Genomic DNA, 19,661 nt, shown 5'->3' on the forward strand with positions numbered 1-19,661 from the left:
TCTGTCAAATGGTCCATCTCCCTAGCCTCATCCACCAGGTCCTTCTCTACTGCCTCTTCTACTCCCTTCAGAAGTAACAGCGGGCTCGGTTCGCCGATCTCCACGGGTATCATCGCGTCCACCCCGTACGTTAGGCAAAAGGGGGTTTCTCCTGTGGAGGACTGCTCGGTTGTTCGGTAAGACCAAAGGACCGAGGTGAGTTCATCGGCTCATGCATCTTTTTTATTATCCAGCCGCTTTTTGAGGCCCAACAAGATGACCTTATTTGCGGACTCAACTTGCCCATTCGTCTGGGGGTGCTCTACCGAAGAGAATTTCTATTTTATACCCAAACCGGTAAGGAATTCTATGAACTTCTTGTCAGTGAATTACATCCCGTTGTCTGAGATAACGACTTTCGAGATGCCGAATCGAGTTATCACCTGCCTCCACATGAAATTTCTATAATTGGATAAGGATATGCTGGCCAGTGGTTCAGCCTCTATCCATTTGGTGTAGTAGTCGATGGCAACTATGAGGTATTTGACTTGCCCTGGGCTAACCGGGAAAGGGCCTAGTAGGTCGACTCCCCATTGTGCGAAAGGTCAGGAGGATGTCAATAGGCTTAACTCGGTTGCCAATACTTTGTAGAAGTTGGTGTTCTCTTGGCACTTGAAGCATTACCTTACGAATTCTTTGGAGTCCATCATCATTGATGGCCAGTAATATCCAGCTCGGATGAGCTTTCTGGCTAGGGCTTTGCCCCCGATGTGGTAACCACAGCACCCCTCGTGGACCTCTCTGAGCACGTAGTTCGTTTGGTCGGGATGCAGGCACTTCAGTAGGGGCTGGCTGAGTCCCTTTTTGAACAGATGCCCCTGTATAACCGCCTATTTGGCTGCCTCCCTTCTCAATGCTTTAGCTGCCTTCTCATCGTCGGGGAGTTTGCCGTTTTTCAGGAAATCAGTGATGGGGTCCATCCAGGAGGGGCCTTTCTTTGTCAAGTGGAGGGCAACCGCTGGTTCCTTTACCATGCCCTGAATGAGAGATCAGTTGCCGGCTCCCGGTTTCGTGCTTGCTAGCTTGGATAGGAGGTCTGCCCGTGTGTTCCTTTCCCTCGAAACGTGTTGGATCGTGACCTCCTCGAACTGCTTGCTCAATTCTCTGACCTTCTCCAAGTACTTCTGCAACTGGGAGTCTCTGGCTTGGTAGCTTCCATTCACTTGTGAGGTAACGACTTGTGAGTCATTACACACTTCCAGCCTCGCCGCCCCGACTTCCCGATCTAGGGTTAAGCCTGCCAAGAGGGCCTCGTACTCCGCTTGGTTGTTCAAAACGGGGAACTCAAACTTGATCGATTGTTTATATATGACCCCAGCAGGGCTTTCCAAGATGACCCCGGCACATCCAGACGTTTGGTTGGAGGCCCCGTCCACATGGAGCCTTCACCATATGCCCGTTTTCTCGGTTGGGTTTCCCGTCACTTCAACCAGGAAATCTGCCATTGCTTGCACATTGATCGCGTGTCGGGGCTCGTATCGCAAATCATACTGGGACAGCTCAATGGCCCAAGTCATCATTCTTCCCGCCAAGTCGGGTTTCTGAAGCACTTGACGGATTTTCTGGTCTGTTCTCACGACAACCTGGTGGCCTTGGAAGTATTGCCTTAGTCTACGAAAAGCAGTCAGGAGTGCCAGTGCCAGTTTCTCCAATTTGCTGTATCTCAGTTCTGCTCCTGGCAGTGCTCTACTCACAAAGTAAATGGGTTGTTGAACCTTCCCTTCTTCCCGCACCAAAATCGCTGCAAGCGCTTCCTCCGTTATGGCCAAGTATAAGTAGAGTGGTTCTCTGGCCCTAGGCTTCCCGAGTACCGGGGGTGTTGCAAGGATGTCTTTGAAGTGGTTGAACGCTTCCTCGCACGCCGGCTTCCATTCAAATGCTATCCCCTTTCTCATTATGTTGAAGAAGGGCAGGGCCTTCGCTGCTGATGCTCCGAGAAAACGGGACAGCGCGGTAAGTCTTCCTGCCAGCCTCTGAACGTCTTTGACATAGCCTAGGCTCTTCATTTGGAGTATTGCTTGGCATTTTTCAGGGTTGGCTTCCACCCCCCTTTGGGTTATCATGAATCCTAGGAACTTCCCGGCCTCCATGGCAAAGGCGCACTTGAGCGGGTTGAGCCTCATGCCGTTTTGTCAGAGGGACGCGAATACACTCCCCAGGTCGCTTAGGGGGTCATCAGGCCGGGTGGTCTTTGCAAGGATATCATCTACATAGACTTCCACCGTCTTGCCTATGAGATTGCTGAATATCTTGTTCATCAACCTCTGGTATGTGGCCCCTGCATTTTTCAGGCCAAATGGCATCACCTTGTAGCAATATATTCCTCCCGGCGTTATGAACGTTGTTTTATCCTCGTCAGGCTGGTGCATCGGTATCTGATTGTAGCCGGAATAAGCATCCATAAAGCTTAGATACCGGTACCCCGCCGCCGCATCAACGAGTGCATCAATGTTGGGAAGGGGGTAGCAGTCCTTGGGACATGCTTTGTTGAGATTGGAGTAATCCACACACATCCTCCATCTTCCATTGTGCTTTTTTACCAAAACTACATTTGACAGCCAGGTCGAGTAGTCTAGTTATCGAATAAAACCTGTTTCTAGGAGGCTGGTCGTCTGCCTGGCCACCTCCTTTGCTCTTTCCTGTGAAATCTTCTTTCTCCTTTGAGCCACTGGTCGGGCTTCCGGCTTGACGGCCAAGTGGTGTGACATGAGTTGGGGGTATATCCCTGGCATGTCGGCTGGCGTCCAGGAAAACAAATTGCCATTGGCCCTGATCATTTCTACCAAAGGCTCTTTCAATTCATGTGGGAGGTTTCTGTTCACGAACGTGAACTTCTCCTCCATGTCTCCGACCCTAAACTTTTTCAGGTCCCCCTCTGGTTCGGGTATGGGCTTGTCACCGACTCTAGCATCTAGGTCGGCAAGAAACACCCCTGATGCTTCTTTAGATTTTTTCCTCAAGAAGAGACTAGCGTTGTCGCAAGCGACTGCCGTTTCCAAATCTCCTTTTATGGATCTTACAGATCTGTCATCAGCGACAAACTTCATTACCAGCAGCTTCGTACTGATCACTGCCCCGAGATCGTTAATGGTTTTCCTCCCTAGGATGATGTTGTAGGATGTGGAGTCTCGTAGAATTACGAACTCAGCCATTATCGATCTTCGCCCCTTTCCTTGTCCTATGGAGACCGGCAGGGAGATTATCCCGTCCGGCTTGATGAAGTGGTCGCCTAATCCTACGACACCGTGCTGGTGAGTCGTTAGATTGGCATCCCGTAAACATAAGGCATCGAACATGTTGCGGAACATAATATTCGAGTATGCCCTTGTATCCACAAGGATCCGTTTAACGAAGCCAGTTCCAACCCTGGCCGTGATGACCATGAGGGGCTTTCCAGAACCTCGTCGAACCATTGGTCCTCCGGATCGAAAGAGATGGATGGAAGTCTTTTGGAGCTTCGCGCAGATGACGAGGAGACCACCAGGACTTTGGCATCTTTCTTATGCGCCGATCTCGACCTTGGAGCCGTGTTTCTTGCGGTTACTACATTCACCATGGTAAAGCCGTGGTCGTTGTACTCCGGTTCCTGTCGTCGCTTCACCGTCCGGGTCTTGTCTTCCCCATCGTGGTCGCGATTTTCTCTCCTCGGCTCCCTGATAAGGTGGGAGAATTCGGCTAGTTTTCCGTCCCTGATTGCTTGTTCCAGTGCGTCCTTCAGGTCGAAGCAGTCCTGTGTCTTGTGTCCGTAGCCCTTATGGTAATCACAGTAGATGCTCTTGTTACCCTTGGTTCGGTCCTTCAAAGGTCGGGGCTTCGACAAGATTCCCTTCTCGGCTATCTGCTGGTAAATTTCTATGATGGGGAGGGTGAGGGGAGTGTAATTGGTGAATTTTTCGACGCGAGGAAACGGTCTGGATGTCTTGCTCAGACCGCCATCTCTGGCGTGTTCCTTCTGCCTTTCTCTGTTACCGTGCTGCCTGGGTTGATTGTAAGAGGGCTGCCGCTTGTTGGCAGCCACAACTTGACTGACTTTCTCATCGTTAATATATTCCCTAGCTACAGTTTGGATCTCTTGCATCGTGCAGACCGGCTTCGTGGTGAGGTGCTTTCTGAAGTCCTCGTTAAGGAGCCCATTCGTCAGACAGAGACTAGCTACTGAATCAGTTAACCCCTCGATCTCCAAGCACTCATCGTTGAACCGGTCTAGATATTTCCTGGTCCGCTTGCCGGTCCTCTGAGTCACGCCGAGCAGATTGATCGGGTGCTTTGCCTTTGCGATTCTAGTGGTGAATTGGGCTAGGAAGGCGCAGCTAATATCCGAGAAGCCGGCCACCGAGCCCTGCGGGAGGCTGTTGAACCACCGTATCGCAGGCCCTGCCAGGGTGACTGGGAAGGCGCGGCACCTTACTTCGTCTCCTACTCCCTCCAGGTTCATCCTGGCCTCAAAGGCCGTGAGGTGCTCCTGCGGGTCTTGGGTTCTGTCATACCTCATGTCCGTTGGTTTGTCAAAGTGCTTTGCCAACCGGACCTCGAGGATGGAACGATGGAATGGGGTGGTGCCCATTATCACGGGTCGCCGTGTTCTTCTAGATCTCTCTTTGCCGTTTTTGCGATCTTGCCTCGTGGCGCGCGTCCCATTACCTCGGGCATAGATGATTGTGTCATGTCGTCTTCTTGGGTGTTCCTGCTCTTCCTGGATACTTTCCGATTCCGATCTTGAGGTGGGAGTGCGCCGGGAGCGACTTCGGTGGGAGGTTCTTCCTCGACTTTTGGGAGACTGGGAGTAGTCGGGGTCGGAAGTTTGTTGACAATGCTCCTGATCCGTTAGTTGACGCTCCAGGTTCTGCACCCTATGGCGCAGTTCCTGCATTATCCTAGCGCTGTCGCTACCAGTTCCCCCAAAGGGGCGTCTTTCTTGGGCTCTCGACTGTGGCTCAGTACGTCGCGGGGGAGACCGCAGCTGCTCACGGGGAGAGCGACGGAGGCTGCCCCCTCAAGGCCCACCACGCGGCCATGGTCCCCTGGACCTTGCACGATTCCCATTTAGGCGGTCCCCACAGACGGCGCCAATGTTCGGTGTGGCGGGTATCGGACGGTTCGGGAGAATCTTTGGATTGATAGGTGGGGCGTGCCCTGGAACCAGGTCGCGAGAGTGAAGCTGGGGTAGCCGACGTTCCGAGCTCTCAATGTGAGGGGGTGTCACCTGCAAAAACACTCCGACCTCTAGTCAGTTTAGTGTGCAGGCGAAAAAGGGATAAAGTGGTAGGTGTCGTACCTTGGAGGAGGGGTAGGACCCTCCCCATATATACCGTGTCAGAAGTGGGTCCCACGAGGATAGAACCCACCTTCCTCAAAACTTCCTTATACAGCTGTAGCGGCGAGCTGTCCTGGACACGTGTCCGGATCAGCAAATGAATGCCTCGCACCTGACCGTTCGAGTCGGGTGGTTAGTGGGTCGGGTCAGATCGGCCCATATACCCTTTGGACCGGGCTGTAACAATATTTTTTTCTTTTAAAAAATTATTTTTTTAATATTATTTAGTTGTAATAATATTAAAAATAAATGTCGTTATGATTCATAAAAAATTAGAAAATTGATGGTCATTTTTAATTATCAAATATTAATAATATTCATACATATATTTATAAAAAAAATCATAAACAAAAGTAACTATTTAAAAAATAATTATATAAAATCAGGTTAATAAATTTTGATTGCATATTTTTATTATTTATAGTCTAAGTTATGTATAATTATTGATTGTATAATTATTAAATTTTGAATTAATTTTTATTATTTTAAATTATCATTTATCATCAACTGTGCAAAATTTAAATCAATTTTAATATGAAATTAAACAAAATTTTAAACTTTTTAATCAATTAAATTTAATACATATCATTACTCAAATGAATTATAAAGTTATGATTAAACACAATTATTACTTATATTAAAACTGTATACTTTTTTTATAATTCTTTTATGTTGAATAATAATATTGAATCATATATAAATTGCCAAATGAATATATTGTACAATATTGTTTACAAAGTAATTTTTAAGTTTAACATTAACTTACATATTATTTAATCTATTCTTAAATAATATAACATTTTATATAGTATAATTAATTTAGCTGTAACAATTGGTCTTAACCTAGCTCCAATTTTAAACTAAGCTAAACATATTTTTCCAATATCAAGACAAATAAGCAAATTGTGAGAGACTAAGAGGAGCTATTGGTTTAGGTGTATCAAGAGAATAATCAACAAGCTCCCGAAGGATAGTTTGACAGTTGGGAGACTGAGATACACACAAAGTGAAGGTTTGACTTACAATCCAGAATCTAAGAAACTCATGATAGTGTGTTTGGAAAGAATTTAGTTTTATGTTACTTGTATACTACTACTCCATTATACAATGCAAAAATACAAGTGTTAACTTCGATATACATCATCTCAATATTCATACAATGTCTATAAATAATGTGTTAAAATGATATTACTTCATTGAAGTCAACTTCATTACTTAAATTCCTCATCTTTCCACAAGCAATCTTTTCTGGATTACATCAGGAAGCAGGAGGATCAGTGTCTCTGTGGGATCCTCTTCTAGTGTGAAAAAATTTTCTTTTTTATCTTCTGCTGGATATCCTAGTATAGCTGGACTAATTTCTCATGACCATGACACTTGTAACAGCATGTTAAGGTAATATAAATCAAACATTATTTTAACAAGTCTAGAGTATTCACGATATTAAAAGATGAGTTACAAACTTTAACTTAATCAAAATAAGAATCTGGAACCTTAAAGAAAATTAAAATTGAATAGGAATTGACAGTAAACAATCTTGTAAACCGTGTATATTTGTTATAAGTTGCTTTATATATTTAGGAATCTAAACCGCAAATTATAGCTATAAATTGATGGTACTTCTGTGCTTTTTGATATGAGTTCCATGAATGAAAAATTCTTTGTATCAAAAAGATCTCCTCTATTTTCTTATGAATATGGTGTTTGGAAAAAAATATAATAGTGTCATTTATATGAGTAAATGATCTTGCTGCTAATTAATTGTGAATTCGAGACATATAAGAGGAGCAGTATAAGAAACGTAGAAATTAGAGTGTTCCTGCAGTATAAATTAAAAGGAGACAAACTCAAGAAACAAAAAGATACAAATTAAATCCTTGGTATAAGTAGTTCTCCATGAACAAAACCAAATTACTTCCCCACCACCAACTCTAGAAAGCGAAGATACCCTCCTCAAGACACCAAGGATTTTAAGACGAGCTAATAATAATAATAATAATAATAATAAAACGCTTATAGCTCCACCTTAGACAACTATTATATTTCCCTTTTCCATTGGTTTTGTTATCATTCTTTCCAAGTTTCTTGAAGCTTATACATACTCCTTTTCCTTATTCGCAGTTCATCCTGCATGGCCTAACAGTAATGATATCGTCCACATCAGATAGCAACCTATAGACATTCACCAAAGGGAGGTACATCCTCCTTGACCTCTTTTTTTCCAAAATCACGATCCATAACTAAAGATGACTACTTCCATTCACCTCATTCTATTTTTTGCGGCCGCCATTAGGTGTCCATGCATCTTGTCCATTGGAAAACTTATAATTCTTTTGTTCAAATTTTTTGTATAACAGTGTATGGACATGGAAAAAATTTATTCAAATAACATTGTTGAAGTTTGATCATTTGCTTATAATTACATGAGTCTTGAACAAGATTGCAGTTATCCCACTGGAAATTAAGAAAAAATTTTTCCAGAGAGTTCTGCAAAGAAAATGAGCATTAAAGTAGTGCATTCTCTTGGTTTGTTGCTAAACAAAAATCATGAAAAGAAATGTACAGAATTCACAACATTCGGCTTGTAATTAGTGTTATAATCCTCTAACCTTAATGACTAGCTTGGGCAGTGCTCTCTTCAACAGATTATTTGGTGATCAATTTGTATGTGTGGAATTCGAGCCACCTTGTGCCACTCCTTCCCACTTTTTGGTTTAAGTCTTGGAGTCAGCAAAGGGCATTCTTGGACACAAAGTTGATTAAGGGAGGAAGGAAGTTCTTCATCAGGCAAGGAATGAAGGAGGTCACAGCAATGAATTTCAAGTGTATGAAGAGCATTCAGATATTGGAACCCTCTGTAGTTTAGCTTCTTGAGACTCTTCAGTGTGCTTATGCGCAGTGAGCTTATATTGGAGGAAGTATCATGTCCTCTGGAAATGAATCCATGCCCATGCATCCACCTTCAAGCTCCAATCGGTTGAGAGACTCAAGAGTGTCCAATCTCCAATTCTTTTGTGGGATAAGTTTGTCACAATAAGCTACGGAGAGTAAAATTAAACTTGAAGGCAAGCCCCCATATGGAAAAGATTCAATCTCTGGACATTTATGTAGAAATAATGTCTTGAGGGATGTCAGAGAGGTCATACCATCTGGCAAATTGTTAAGATTCTGGCAATTGGAAAGGAATATGGATTCCAGATTTGGGGCATGTAATCCTCCCTCTGGAAAAGACATCAATCTGGGGCAATCTCTAATCTCTAAAGATTCAAGTGACTGAAGATCGCCCTTGATCTCTTTAATAACATTAAATGATTGCAAGTTTGAACAATCCCAAATGCAGAGATTTTTGAGTTTGGGGAAGAAATCTAAGGTCAAGGTAGTGAGAGAATCACAGCTACTTCCTATGAACAAGTGGTGGAGGAAGGCAAGCTGCATTTTTTATTCAGAAGATGACAGATTTTCCAATCTTCTGCAGTTACGTATGTAAAGTGCTGTCACAGAACCAAGGGAAGGGAGGGATTTAAGAGAACCACAACTAATGAGATACAACTCCTTAAGAGATGTTAATCCGGCTAGTAAACCATTGCGTATGGCCTCCAGGTACTCGCACCCTTCAATTTTTAGAGTGTGCAGCGTGGGCGGCAATGACTTCAATTGTGATACAGTTGAAACCTTTAGTACTTCAAAGGATGATCGTGGATTACCTGCTTCTTCATTGTTGAAAGGAGCTGTTGTGGAAGGTGTATTATTGGTGGGAGGAATGACAGCTGCTTGAGTGGTGATTGGAATATCAGCTTCAACCATTGAAGACTGAGAGCCTGTTTCAGCTTCAACTTGATGACTAAACACAACTGAGGAAGTCTCTTTTGGCCTTGGGGACATGGTTGTATCTGAAGAAGAACTAAAAGGAAATCTGCTTACTACAGATTCAGTTTCCATCAATGATCCATGAAGGATTTCTTCAATCTCACTTGCAGTGCTAGTACCTCGAAAACCAGAATTGGGTACTGGGGTGATTTCATGTACCTTTTGTGGAACTGTAACTTTATCCAGGTCCAAGGATGGTTGTGAGTGGCTGTTGTGTACAAACATTTCACAAGTATCGGAAACATTCGGAAGTGGAGCCACAAGGTGAGTGCATCCAATAATCTCCAACTTCTTTAAAGAAGGAAGTTCATTAGGCAAATCTCCCACCAGCTTGGGACACTGTAATATACAAAGATGAACCAGATGTGGAAACTCGATACCTTCGACTATGTTCCATTTTTTCCACTCTGGCATATGCGAAAACCGTAAAACCTTTAAAGATTGAAACGGTTTCTGCGAAGCAGTCATCTCCCCGTAGAACTCAAGGCCTACGGAACTTACTCTTGTGAACCTTCCAATATAGAGTTCCCTAAGAAACGGCAGCAGACCCAGTGTTGGCAATGACTCGAAGTTTTCACAGTAATAGAGATCTAGATACAGTAGAGCCGAGTAAGATGGATCCCCCAACCATCTTGGGAACCTTGCACCAGGATAATATGTAACTTTTAATATTTTCAAGTCTTTGTGCGATGGTTCTAGTTTCTTGAGCACTTCCATTTCATTCCCATACCTATTGCTATCATGGACATAGTCCCATGAAAGCCAAAGATCAGCAAGACCTTTCTCTTTTAGTTTGGCATCTGAAGCATCATTAGCATGGGCCACATTTTGCAAGTTTGAAATAGCCAGAACTTTGAGATTGGACAGTCCTGCTAAATCTCCAAGTCTTGGCCCGGTATCGGAAACAATGAAGTCTGTCAATATCAAGAGACTCGTCAAATTGTGCATATTTGGAGGCATCCTTTGCAAGCTGCTTCCTTGGAAATCAAGATGTCGCAAGTTTACCAAATTACATAGTCTGTCGGGCAATGTTGTGAGTGAATAACAGCCTCTGAGTAAAAGTGTCTGCAAATTTAGCAGGTCACAAATGGAATCTGGCAGCTCCTTTAAGTTGGTGTAAGAAACGTTAAGGTAGCAGAGATGTCTCAGTTCTCCTATTGAAGCAGGCAAGCTGGTGATCTTATAGTGTGATAAAGATAAGACCCGGAAGACATGCTGACTCAACTTCATAATCACAGGCTGTAACATCTCGGGATCAAACTCACTATTTCCCCTTTCAGTTGGCAAGTACACTGGCATAATTGTTCTCAACGATCTCCCATGTTTGAGAATAGATTTTGCTGGAAAATCCTCCATCCTTCTATCGTAACATAAATGGTGCTTGTATGATTCTCCAAACACGTAAATTGCCAAGTCATGAACAAGATTATGCATCATAAATCTATCATTATAACCAAAGGCAGGTTGCAAGAAAGACCTCTTGATTAGATAACCTAAATATGCATCCCCAGTGTCTTCCATGCTTTTACCAGATTCAGTGTTTTTCAGAAAGCCTTGAGCCATCCACTGGCAGATCACCTCCTTCTGCCTGAAGTGGTAAGACTTTGGAAATAGTGACAAATATGCAAAGCACCGTTTAACTGGTGCAGGGAGATCAAGATAGCACATCACTAGAAATGAAGGGATGGGAAGAAGATTTGTGCCATCCAGAAATTCACACAATATCTTATCCCATTGAGGATTCAAATCCAGCTTATCTTGCAGAAGGCTCCCTGTCATTTTTAGAGCCAAGGGAAGATTTCCCAATTTGTTGACAATTTTTTTTTCCAACTGTTGATAGTTCTTCCGGGGGTTGACAAACGTTATCTGTCTGTCTCCAAGCATGCCCCATAAAGATTGACAAGCAATTCTCTGTTGACAGCGAACTCAGATGCACAGTATGAGTCGCAGGTATCATAAGTTGCTTTGGGTCATAAAGAGGAATGGATGTTAGAATTATGGCACTCCCTCTTGCTGCTCCAGTTTCAAAGGAAGCAATCAGCTTGCTCCAGTTGTGTAAGCTATCCTCAATCCTGATGTCATCCAACACCAACAGACATTTCTTCCCACCACACCTTTCCTGCAATATCTTACATAAAAAATCGAAATCCTCATCCTCACCACCACAAAAATTTCCAGTGATTTCCTCAACAATATTCTTAACCGTCAAGTTAGCAATGTAGGGCACAGTGATTTGAGCTCTAAGTTTAAAAGACTCTCTCACCTTGTGGTTTGAGTAGATAACATCCACCAAGCTAGTCTTGCCCACCCCAGCGAATCCCACTATGTTAATCACCTTGATATGTTGTTCACTTTCAGTAGTAGTTGATAACAGGTAATCCAAAATAGTCTTCACTTCTTCATTTCTCCCTAAGAAGTCATACTTTGGATAGTTATCCAACACATCAGAAGTTGAATACAAATCTCCACTGGATTCCATCCACCTCTTAGTAACAGGCTCAACAGTTAAGCCAAGGACACCAATCTTTTTCACCAGAGATTCTAAATTCTTGAGGGTATCAAGGATTTGAGCCTTGAATTTCTTGCCTGGCTTCGCTTTTTTTTCCATGATTCTGACGAACTGCCAGCCCAGCAACGGATGCCGATCTAGAGAACTGATGGTGGTCAAGTTCTGCAGCAGAATTTCATCCAGTTGGTATAGAGCATCTTGTACTTCATTTAACCAGTCCTTCACTGCTTGTGCATATCTTCCTCCTCCGAACTGCTTCTCTTCTGCATAATCAACCACAGCATCAAGGGGTAACAATGTTGACATGACCTTTTGCAGTGATTTCACCACACTACGCTTGGTTTGAGAGGTGATGATACGTTTTATGTTGTCTACCAAATCAGCAAGGAAAGAGGATAGTAAGGATCTACCCATCCTTCAAACTTGAAACTGCTAAAAGTGGATAATACGTATTGTATCTATTTTTTGTTTCTGGGATTGTAAAAAGAATAGTGAAACTGCAGATCAAGAGAAAAAACGTGAAGGTAGAGGACTTCTCTTAAGTTGACTAATTGTTGCAATGAAACAACATGTCACATGTCATTAGTTAGCTAAAAGCATTTTTCTAATTCAAAGTTAAAACAATAATTTAGAACTTCTCTAATGTCAGGACAACCATTTGATTATCAAGGAGACGTGCAATAGGCAGCACTTAACTACTTATTACAACCATTTCTTACTCGGATAGTGTCAATTTATTGGCTCGTGCTCTACACGGCTATACCTGTACATGTTAAAAACAAAAATAATTAAAATTTTTAAACATAACTATATGTAAACCTGAGCCATTTCAGGGGACCAAAATGAATGTCATATTTTATATAGAAAACAATGAATTAATACTCAGTTGCATTTGCATCTCAAACTGCTCTCTAAAGTTTCAATTTACTCAATTAGCCTCAAAAATTGGCATCTGTGACTCACGTTAGTCCCTGATCCCATTTCACATTTTCAGTCACAAAACGTGCTGAGGTGGACTCACAGCTGCCATGCTGGACACTTAAATGACTATTTGGTCCCTACAAACCATTCGAAACTCTAGTCCCATTTTTACTTGAAGAACAACAAACCAAAACCAAGTTCCCCTCCAGGAACAACACGTTGACGAAGCAAAAGAAAAAGAAAAAAAAATGCAGTGATTCAGAAGAAATTATCATCAACATCGTCATCAAAGAGGGTTTGGTTTGGCTTTGAAGTGGGTTTTCGAGACTACCTTCTTTCCTCTTGAAGTCCCCTCTTGCAACAGTCCTGCCAAAGCTTCAACAGCTCCCGTTAAATATCAATCCTACGTATTAATATTATAAAAAATTGTAATATGATTTAATAATCACATTTTTTTTCATTTCTGTCATAATATAACCAAATTTCTTTATCTAACAATCTATCTACATTCTCATTTTTTCTTACCCTGAATATAGGTTACTAGTCTTAGATGGCATATCATGTGAATGTCTATGCAGAGAGTAGCTGATGATCAATTTGTATATGTGGGATATGAGCCACTTTGTGCCATTCCTTTCCTCTCTTTGGTTTAAGCCTTGGAGTCAACAACGGGCATTCTTGGACACAAAGATTACTTAAGGAGGAAGGAAGCCCTTGATCCGGCAAGGATTGAAGCATGTCGCAACCATGAATTTCAAGTGTTTGAAGAGCATTCAGGTGTTGAAACCCCTTGTAGTTCAGCTTCTTGAGACTATGCATTGTGCTTATGCGCAAAGAGTTGATATTGCAAGGAAGCAAGTTGTCCTCTGGGAATGAATCCATGCCCATGCATCCACCCTCAAGTTCAAAACGGTTAAGAGACTCAAGACTATCCAACCTCCAATCCTTTTGAGGTATGAGTTTGTCACAATAAGCTATGGAGAGTAAAGTTAAACTTGAAGGCAGACCCCCATGTGGGAGAGATTCAATCTGTGGACACCTGTGTAAAAACAATGTCCTGAGGGATGCAAGAAAGTTCATAGCATTGGGCAATGCATTAAGATTCTTGCAATTGAAAATCAAAATGGATTCTAGATTTGGAGTATGCAGTCCTCCATCTGGTAAAGAACTCAATCTTGGACAATCTCTAATCTCTAAAGACTCAAGTGATGCAAGATCACCCTTAAACTCTCCGGTAAAGTTAACTGAGTGAAGATTGGGACAATCCCATATACAGAGAATTTTCAGTTTGGGAAACAAGTCTAAGGTCAAGGTAGTGAGGGAATCACAGCTGCTACCTATGCACAAATTCTGGAGAAAGGCAAGCTTCTTGCTTGATTCTAAAGATGGGAGAAATTCCAGTCTCCTACATTTATGTATGTAAAGGGTTGTCAATGAACCAGGGTACGGGAAAGAACTAAGAGAAGCACAACTGATCAGATACAACTCTTTGAGTGTAGTTCTTCCTGCAAGTAAGTCATCTGGAAGGGCCTCTAAGGATCCACACCCATCTATTTTTAGGCTGTGCAGTTTGGTCGGTAATTGCAACAATTGTGATATAGTTGAAACCTTTAACACTTCAAAGGATGATCGTTGATTGTCTGAATCTTCTTCCGATAGAGTTTCCACCTTGAGAGGAGATATTGCTTTAGGTGTATCAGTAAGAGGCAGGACAGTCACAGTTGTCGCGATTGGAATATCAGCTTTAGCCATTGACGATTGATTGTCTTTTTGCTGCTCAATGCTGAAAATATCAGCTTCGGAAATGTGATCACTGAGCATGCCAGAGGAACCTTCCCTCAGTTTCAGGATCCTAGCTGAATCTGAAAATGAATAATCTTGCGGAATTTCTGTAAATTCAGTTTCCATCCATTCACCAAGACCAATTTCTTCGATTTCGCTTAAAGAAGTGTCACTAGTGTCCTTAGAACTTGAAAATCCAGAGGAGGATCGTGGTGTGATTTCATGTCCTTCTTCTGAAATTGTAGTTATGATAGTGAGAGAGTTTCAAGGACACCAGAATTAACTACTTGAAGTCCCCTCATCTGGAAAATTGAAGTGGAAATTAACTGACATACCTTCCATCTCTTCTCTATTTTCACTTGACCCTTTTTCATGCCTCATTTGAGATTCATGTTCCTGCAGCATTCTTCTTATTAATATTCTCCTCAAGTAATTTCCTGATTTAGCATGATCACTTTCAGCCTCTCCCTTCTCTGACAAGCCAACACTTCCATGATCTTTGTGCTTTGCTGCAAACAAAGTGGAAACTAGAGTAAGAAATCAGAAACCACATAGTTGCCATTCCTATATTTTGCAGGTAGTTTGTAGTTTGTACCTTACATTTATGAGCTGATAAAAAACCAAATAAAAAAAAAAGGACTATATATATAGTTTCTTCCTGGTCACAAAAACTTTAAAAATGGAAAGCAAATTTGCCTTATAATTCATAATGCCTTGAGCAGCATAAATCACTAAAAGTGTAGTAGAAGGGTCTAAAATAAGGATACCTTTAAGTGTAGTACCACAGCCACCACATCGATAGACAGAGTAATCAACAGGCTCTTGGAGGATATTTCGACATTTGGGACACCGCACAACCCGCACCTTGGCTAAGTCCGCCATTGCAGAGACTGAGACACACACAAATCCACACCGGACACAACAAAAGGATTAACTAAAATCTAAGAAAACTATCACAGTGTGATTTAGAAATACTAATTACCCTATACAAATCTATCTATCTTAATTCTTATATAATTTATATAAAAGTTGATACACAGATCTTACTACAACTAGAAATTTATCTAACTATCTATTATTATATTACCACACAAATTTTACTACGACTAAAATTTATCTAGTTACGCTGTACAAATCTTCTATCTATCTATCTTATCAGTTGATATACAAATTTTATTATAACTAAAAATAAACATTTTATCTGTTATTTTATTATCCCAAAAGTTTTTTTCTATTTTATAATTTTTTTTAATTTTTAAATTCTTTAATTACCTCTATTCATTTAAAAGTCTCTACTAACATTAGCTTTTAATTAATATTAATAATGAATTTGATGAATAACTTCTATTAATATTATTTTTTAATTAATAAATTTAATAGTATTATTAAATTATTTTATAAAAAAATATCATATTATTTCTTTGTTATTAATTATGTTTATTAAAATATTATTTTATTTTGATATATTTTATATTATAAATCAAATAACCTATATATTATATTTTTTTTGGATTCTTTAATTTTAGAACTTAAATTATAAGTTCTGAAGTTAATTAATATTCAATGATATTAAAAAAATTATTATAAATATTTGAATTTATTCTAATTTTTTATAATTTTATTTTCTTTAACTTATATAAATAATGCTAAAATTTTATTTAAAAAATTAAAATAAAATTTATATAAGTCAAACTTTGTTTGAGTGTCAATATTATTATATTTATATTTATATGTTATTTTTGGTTTGAATTTTTTATCAAAATTAAATAGACAAAAAATTGATTCTCTTTTCTATACTTTATCAAAAAATTCTATTTAAATAAATTAACATATGTATAAAATAGTTAATTCACTGTGTACAAAATTAATATATGTATCGTATATAACACAATCAACTAAAAGAAAAACTTGAATTTTGATAAATTGACCTAAGTATAATTTTCACAATTAATTGACTCTAAAATTAGAGTTACATAAATGATAATATCATCTTTTTAGTTCTCAAATTCATTAATAACACTCAAATATAAAAATAGAATATCTAATATTTAAAACACATTCATTTTATTTATTGGAGAACACATATAATACATGAATTTGAGCCTATTTAAATATTTATAAGCAAAATTACTTATTCAAGATAATAGTTTTTAATTGCTAAGAATCAAAGACGGTGCATAAAGCCAGCTAATCTGCCAACTAATCGTGTATTGTTACTTTCCGATAAAGCCACTTGCTTGATATCTTCATAGTCTTGTAATTTGATAATGGCGGTGACCCCAAATTATTATAAATTTATAATGCATGCTGATAAAAGTTGTGAAGTATTTTATGTTGAATTTAATTTGTACAAGTTGACAGTAAAAAAAGTTTGTAGAGTTTTGGTGATAAATTATCACTTTAAATTCAAATTAAATTCTGTTTTTGATTTTTTAAATTTTGTTATTTGTATATAATTTGATTTAATTTTACTTAACATTATTTTTTTAAATTAAGTTTGTAAAATTAATTATTTTAAGTATATTTTTTAACTTATAAAATAATTCAGTTTTCAATAGTTTTATAAATATATCTGTAATTTGTTGTTCAGTAAGACAAGATTCAATCACAATTTATTTTTTACTTACCAATTTTCTAATTTTATAAAATTGAATATCAATATGCTTCGATCTTTTATAGAATATTGAATTTTTGTAAAGTACAATAACTGACTTGTTATTATAAAATATCATTACTAGAGTATTTTATTTTTCGTTCAATTCTTCAAAAATTCTTCTTAACCACATTGTTTGTGTTGCACAATTTGCTGTTGCTATATATTCTGCTTCTGCTGTAGAGAGAACAATTATTAATTATTTTTTCGATGACCATAAAATTACATCAGAATAAAAAATGAAATGCAAATTCTAAAATACTTTTTTCTTGTTTCAATATCTCCAACCCAATCATTATCAGTGTAGCCAACAAAGTTTACTTCATTAGTATTCTCATAATAAATTTTATCATTTAAATTTTAAAGTACATTTGATACATCGAATAATCTTTTTTGCTACTTGCAAGTGGTTGGAATAAAGTTCTTCCATAAATCTGCTAAGCAATCCAACTCCAAATTGATCTAGTCGCAGTCAAATACCTTAGACTTCCAATCAAACTTTTGTAATAAGTGGGATTTACTGCTCTTCCTTTATTTTCTCTCAATAACTTAAACTTTTCTTCAATTAGAGTAGCAACTAGTTTTGAATGTTCCATCTGAAATTTCTTCAAAATATCATTTGCATATTTCTTCTATGAAATGAAGATTCCATCATTTTTCTGAACGACTTCAATGCCGAGAAGGTAAGACATCAATTCCATATTTGTTATTTCAAAGTGCTTTATCATAGCTTCTCTGAATTCTGCAATTATCTTCAAATTGTTGCCAAAAAAGATTAAATCGTCAACATAAAGACACGCGATCAAGATATCTCCAGGTTCAATGAACTTGATATAAATGGTATGTTCAAATTGACATCTTCTGAAACTACTCTAAGTGCAATAAGAATCAATCTTCTTGTACCACACTCTTGATGTTTGTTTTAATCCGTACAAGACTTTCTTCAATTTGTAAATTTTATATTCTTCTCCTGGAATTTTATATCCTACAGGTTGCTCAACATACACTTCTTCTTCTAAAGTACCATTTAGAAATGTTGACTTAATATTCATCTGATGTATCTTCTACTTATTTTGGGTCGTGAGTGAAATAATCATACGAATAGTGTCTAATCTAGCAACATGAGCAAATACTTCAAAGCAATCAATACCTGACTTTTGTTTGTATCTCTTAGCAACTAATCTTGCTTTAAAACGATCAACTTTACCGTTGGGTTTGTACTTAGTTTTGTAAACTCACTTTACCCCCAATCAATTTCTCATCTATTGATAAATCTATCAGCTCTCATGTCTCATTCTTTTCAATGGCATGAATCTTCTCATCCATTATTTTCTTCTATTTGTTGTCTCTAGAGGATTCTTAAAAGTTCAACGGCTCATAATCTGAAAATAGAGCAAAATTTATGATTTCTTCATAGGACAGATCGTTGTCATTGCCAACTTCATAATCTGCTAATCTAGCAAGTAGTCTTCGCTCTCTTTGAAGTCTTCTAGATTATTCTGATTGTTCGATTAAGCCTGACTATCTTTCTTCTTCTTCATCACACGTATTTGGAATTATAATCGACTATTTTTCTGTCTTTGTATTCAAGTTCCATATGCCTTTCTCATTAAATTTTATATCTCTGCAAATAATCACCTTCTTTAATTATAGATTATACAATTTGTATATTTTTTAGTTTGTGCTATAACCAATAAAGATACACTTCTCGTCTTTGTCATCTAACTTCTTACTTAATTGATCTGGAACATAGGCATAAGCAATATATCAAAAGACTCTGAAATAATGAATGGGAGATCATTTTTCACTCCAAGTTTTCTCTAAAATTTTATCATGAATGCTCTTCGTTGCACACCAATTTAAAATATGAACTATTGTTGCGACTGTTTTTGCACAAAATTTTTTAGCATTTGTTTTTACTTGAGCATGCATCCGAACCATATCCATGATGATTCTATTTTTTCTTTTAACAACTCCATTTTATTGAGGAATATATCTGGTTGTTAGTTGGTATTGAATTCTATGTTGCTTAAAGTAATTGAACATACAAGATATTTTGTTCTTCTGTCTATTTTGAGGATTTTGATTTTACAGCCACTTTGTTTTTCGACAAACGCCTTTAATGTCTTGAAGGTATCACATGCTTCTAATTTCTGCTTCAGAAAATATAACCATGTATATCTACTAAAATCATTAATAAAAGTGATAAAGTACCTGCTACCACGATTACTTGAAACTTCGACAGAACAAAGATCTAAATGCACAATTTCAAGTAATCTTCTGACACTCCATGACTTTTCTATAGGGAATGGATTTCTGTGCTTCTTTTTCAGTTGACAAATCACACAACACAATTAGGAATATGAATTTGTGGTAGAACAAAAACAAATCATTTTCTTGACTAGTAGTTTTCGGCTAGAAAAATGAAAATGGCCAAGTCGCATATCCCATAGGCAGCTATCATTAAGTATTACGAAACTCATGCAAGAGGGATTAACGTATTAAATTTTCAATGGAAACATTATGTTTAAAGTCATATTTGCTTTATTTTGTTGTTATCAAACACAGTGCAATAT

The 19,661-nt window shown here is 38.7% G+C and overlaps 1 protein-coding gene across 9 annotated transcripts; it reads right to left on the reverse strand.

Annotated features, from left to right (window-relative positions):
• Window positions 1-7,714: 7,714 nt before the first annotated feature.
• LOC112789388 (putative disease resistance protein At3g14460) lies at window positions 7,715-15,600 on the reverse strand. Of its 9 annotated transcripts, none has more exons than XR_011879521.1 (5): window positions 15,200-15,600; window positions 14,768-14,941; window positions 13,176-14,665; window positions 12,982-13,016; window positions 11,766-11,992 (listed from the first exon to the last, which is right to left on the reverse strand). XR_011879521.1 is itself a non-coding variant. In XM_072232346.1 (4 exons), exons 1-3 carry the CDS (start codon window positions 15,312-15,314, stop codon window positions 13,221-13,223), a joined length of 1,734 nt encoding a protein of 577 aa, XP_072088447.1. In that variant the 5' UTR covers window positions 15,315-15,600; the 3' UTR covers window positions 7,715-13,016; window positions 13,176-13,220. The 9 variants fall into 9 exon arrangements, 3 of the variants coding, with proteins under 3 accessions (XP_072088447.1, XP_025687039.1, XP_072088446.1); XR_011879518.1 differs by having other exon boundaries at window positions 12,982-13,053; XR_011879519.1 differs by having other exon boundaries at window positions 11,964-12,100.
• Window positions 15,601-19,661: the final 4,061 nt, after the last annotated feature.

Source organism: Arachis hypogaea, chromosome 3, assembly GCF_003086295.3.
Source record: "Arachis hypogaea cultivar Tifrunner chromosome 3, arahy.Tifrunner.gnm2.J5K5, whole genome shotgun sequence".
Lineage (NCBI taxonomy): Eukaryota > Viridiplantae > Streptophyta > Magnoliopsida > Fabales > Fabaceae > Arachis > Arachis hypogaea.